This window comes from Triticum dicoccoides, chromosome 3B (assembly GCF_002162155.2).
Source record: "Triticum dicoccoides isolate Atlit2015 ecotype Zavitan chromosome 3B, WEW_v2.0, whole genome shotgun sequence".
Classification (NCBI taxonomy): domain Eukaryota; kingdom Viridiplantae; phylum Streptophyta; class Magnoliopsida; order Poales; family Poaceae; genus Triticum; species Triticum dicoccoides.
In genome coordinates this window covers 30924017-30928366 of record NC_041385.1, presented here as the reverse complement: position 1 = coordinate 30928366, position 4350 = coordinate 30924017, and the positions used below count along the sequence as shown (strand labels likewise).

At 52.0% G+C, this 4350-nt stretch overlaps 1 protein-coding gene across 1 annotated transcript; it reads right to left on the bottom strand.

The window, feature by feature from the left end:
- Positions 1-725: 725 nt before the first annotated feature.
- LOC119274540 (hydroquinone glucosyltransferase-like) lies at positions 726-2428 on the bottom strand. The gene has a single exon (XM_037555260.1). The coding sequence runs from the start codon at positions 2318-2320 to the stop codon at positions 872-874; it is 1449 nt and encodes a 482-aa protein (XP_037411157.1). The 5' UTR covers positions 2321-2428; the 3' UTR covers positions 726-871.
- Between the last annotated feature and the right edge of the window lie 1922 nt (positions 2429-4350).

Genomic DNA, 4350 nt, shown 5'->3' with positions numbered 1-4350 from the left:
GCTGTACAACGGGGTGAGCGGGGTGCCGGTGTGCGCGTCCATGGGTGGGTGGCAGGGCGTCGGCGCCGGCGCGCGCGGAGCGTAGGAGGAGGAGAGGAGAGAGTGCGGCGCGAGCGCTCGAGTGTGCCGCGCGCTGTAGCGGGCGCCCGAAATACACCGCGCGGATAAATATTTTCGACCGCGCGCCCAACTCGTTATAGCGCGTGCGCCGTTTTTGCGCGCCCGCTGGAGAGACCCGACGCGTTGCGCGCGCTAAAACCGCCTAATTTGCGGCGTGGCGCTAGTTTAGCGCGGCGGTTGGAGATGCTCTTATAAAGCTACAAATATTCCCATCGTCCTCCAAAAACTACTCTCCATCGCCCATCCCAATAAAGTACTGCCGCCCATCCATTGGTCATGCAATGCAGAGAGACACAACGTCCGTGTGGGTCGCGCTGTGAGTTCACATGACGTTCGTCCAGTTCCTCCGTCGCGATGCTCCATGCGTCTGTGCGGGGAGCAGTAGCCTATGGGCCATAGGTAGGTGGATGTGGATCACGGGCGCACTGCCACTGCCTATACCAAAATAATTACGACTAATGGGATAAGACCACACTGATGAAGATGATGCACGGCGACTCTGTCGATCCCGAAGAAGACAAAGGCCATGCGTCAACGATAGAGTCGTGGCCGGGTCCAGAGGAAGGGTGGAGGTGGCGGCCGCGGCTCTGGCATCGCATGGCGTCCAGACCTGCCGGTCATGGCATGCATTTGCAAGGGGAATCCATCCAGCGCTGGAAAAATCGACTACATTTTGAAAGCAACTTACAAACAACCAGTGCACGCATGAGAATCTTACTTCAAATCATAAAACAGAATTGGCGACGGCTATTCATGCATGCTCGGCACCTGTCCACTTGTTCGCCACCTCGTCCAGCGCCGCCGTGGCGGCACCTCCCTCGAGGAGGCCTTCAATGGCGGCCTTCTGCAGCGTCGCCACCTTAGCTCTCACCTCGGCGCCTTTGGCTTGGCCAGCCATCACCTCCCTCACCGCCGCGGCGATCTCCTCCTTCCTCTTCGTCGCCGGCACCCGCACGGCGGCCCCGACGCCCTCCGAGAGCATCACGGCGTTCTGCCGCTGCTCGGCGAAGAGCGGCCACGCGACCATGGGCACGCCGTGCGCCAGGCTCTCCAGGACCGAGTTCCACCCGCAGTGCACCAGGAAGCACCCCGTGGCCTCGTGGGCCAGCACCTCCGTCTGCGGCGCCCACGACGGCACCAGGAGGCCGGCGTCCTTGGTCCTCTCCACGAACCCCGCCGGGAGGTAGGCCAGGGGGTCCTTCTTGCTCTCCGCGTCGTAGTAGTTGGCGTTGACGGCCCCCTCGTCGCTCGGGCTCCGCACCACCCACAGGAAGCGCTGCCCGCTGAGCTCCAGCCCCAGCGCCAGCTCGTGCATCTGCTCGGTTGGGAGGGACCCTCCCGAGCCGAACGAGACGAAGATGACGGATTTTGGCGGCTGCCGGTCGAGCCAGTCCAGGCAGGCGGCGCGCGGCGCGTCGGTGGCGACGGGCGCGGCGTCGGTCCGTATGATGGGACCGATGCTGTACACCGGCGGGCGGCCGGGCTCCGGGCGGCCGAGCACCCTGGCGGCGTCCGGCTCGAGGACGTCGAAGGAGTTGACGAGGATGGCGTGGGCCTCGCGGTAGCGCGCGCCGTGGTGCACCATCCACCGGTAGCTGGGGCTGGACTTGTCCTGCAGCGGCGAGAGGATGTCGACCCCCGGGATGGGCACGCAGCCGGGGAGCCTGACGGGCTCGGCGAGGTCGCGGAACTCGCCGGGCATGGAGACGTCGAGCTCCGGGAGGTGGAGGATGAGCGTGAGCCCCTGGAGGTTCCCCGGGAAGAACAGGTACCTCCTGGGCACGCCGGCGGCCACGGCGGCGTCGAACGAGTCGGCCCCGAAGAGGTCGGCGAAGTAGGCCACCAGGCGCGTGGTCTCCATGAGCCGCGAGAGCGCCTCCGTCAGCGCCGGCACCAGCCGCGCGCACTCCTCGGACATGAGCATCTCGATGGAGGCGTCGGGCGGCAGGTCGGAGAGGTCGACGGGCGGCAGGGAGAGGGAGGAGATGGCCGGCGGGAGGGAGGCGAGGAAGGCCCGCTGCGTGGCGGACGCCGTGGAGGCGAAGGTGATGAGCGTGGCCTCGACGCCGTGCCGCGCGGCCAGGCGCTTGGCCAGCTCGGCGAGCGGGATGAGGTGGCCCATCCCGGGCGTCACCAGCATGGCGACGTGCGGAGGGCGGCGAGCCTCGGCCGTGCCGCCGCTGATGCCGTTCGGCTCCATCGTTTCGCCCGCCGGTGATCCCGTGTCTCTTTCTCGAGAGGGAGAGATTCTCCGGGCGTGCGATGATGTGATTTGATGTACGGGAGGGCGGTCGTTTGGTTGGACAGATGTACTTTGGGTGGGGTTTTATAAGTTTGTGCCGCATTCCTACCTTCCAGAAGTTATATTTTTATTGTACTGTACCAAATACTAAGTACTACTAGTAGTAGATACCAATCATTCAAAACGAAATTTCTCCGTGGCGGCCACGCACGGGTGCTTTGTGGTATACAAGTCTTTGGTGTACTCCTAACTTCCAACAGTTCTATTTTTCATAAGTTTGTGGCGCATTCCTACCTACCAAAAGTTCTAGTTTTTATACCGAATAATTAGATACCAACCATTTATACGGAAAATTTTCACTGGCGGCTACGCGGGCATGCAAGGGCACTTTGGGGTTCTATTATAAGTTCTTGGTGCATTCTACCTTCCAACAGCTTTATTCCCCTAGAACAAAACTTTCAAACAGCTAGATACCAATCATTCAAACAGAACCCCCCTGGCGGCTAAGGGTGGTGGTTTGAGACTTTTTCTCCTCCTCCATTTCCTAGGTGGGAACATGCATATGTGTTTTTTTCTAAGCTTTTTCCAGTGTGATAAAAAGTTCAATTCTTTGGAAATTGTTTTTTAACTCAAAACTTCTAAAGTGTCAAGAATTATCGGAAACCAGTACTACAATTTCTAAAGTGTCAAAAATGAAAAGTTACCAAAACTAAAATGTCTACTAGAAAAAAAGGAAAAAGTCTAAAGTAAACCTTGAACTTGTAGAGGAAAGCTAAATCAAGCACTAAACTTGTAATCCCAGAAATCAGCACACCGAACACTCTGATCCCGGTCTATTTTAAACCTTGAGGGTGTTTAGCTGCTATAGTCGCTGATGTGGCAAGGATACTTGACTGACTTGTTTTTTTACGTAATGTGCATGACAGGATTCAAACTAGAAACCTTGGGCTAGTGGTAGCCGCACCTAGCCAACGCAACTAAAGGATGCAATTGATCCGACATAAGCACATTCCTTATAAGAACATAGAGTATCGTTCATATATGATTTCTTTTTTGAAAAATTTCGAAACATTTTCTTGGAAAAACTGTGAACAGTTTGAAATACAAAATATTTTTAGAAGCAAATAACTTACGAAATTCCAAAAACATTTTTTGAACATGTGACACAACAACATTTTGCAAACTACACGTTTTACATTTACTTAATGATAATAACATTTTTTTACATGGTATAAACATTTTTTAAAAATTGTTCAGGTTTCAGAATTTGTGCCTGTTTTTATTTTAAAATATTTTATGTCCGAAATAGTGTTCACCTTTTAAAAATTGATTGTGTTTTAATACAATTAATTTTTTGAAAAACTTTTCAAAAATTTTAAACAATGTCCGCAGTACAAAAAAAATGTTCAATCCAGCATGTCTTCAATATTTTCTGCTACAGCAGCTCCTAGGTTTTCAAAAAATGTTTGCTACGGTTCCTCCTAGTTTTTTTTTCATCTTTCAGATCATGTTCACATTTTGAAATGTTCAAAATTTGAAAAACAGTTCAAGATTGGAAAAATCTTATAGTTTAAGTTTTTTGCTCACGACGTCGCAAAATATTTGCGTTCTATGTTTTTTAACTTCTGAACAATTTTCGAAAACACTATTTTTTTTAATTTGTGATAGAAAATAAAAAACAGGAACATTTTTAAGTTACTGTATTATTTTTTTGAAATGCACGAATGTTTTTATGATTGAAAGGACGAACATTTTAGAAAAATACACAATTTTAAAACACGAACATTTTTTCATTTCTCAAAAACGCAAGTAGTGAGCTGGCCCAAATACTCGTTGGTGAGAGTAGTACCTTATCCGGCCGGGATTGTTGTATTCCCGGTGCCCCAAATAGGTATAGGGTCCAAAATAGACCGGGATTGATAAGTTCAGAGTGCCAATTTCCAGGATTCAAAGTTCAGGGTTTGATTTATCTTTCATCTACCAATTCA

Bases quoted from the DNA above. Each gene is read 5' to 3' on its own strand.
- LOC119274540 (XM_037555260.1), bottom strand. From the start codon at position 2,320: ATGGAGCCGAACGGCATCAGCGGCGGCACGGCCGAGGCTCGCCGCCCT.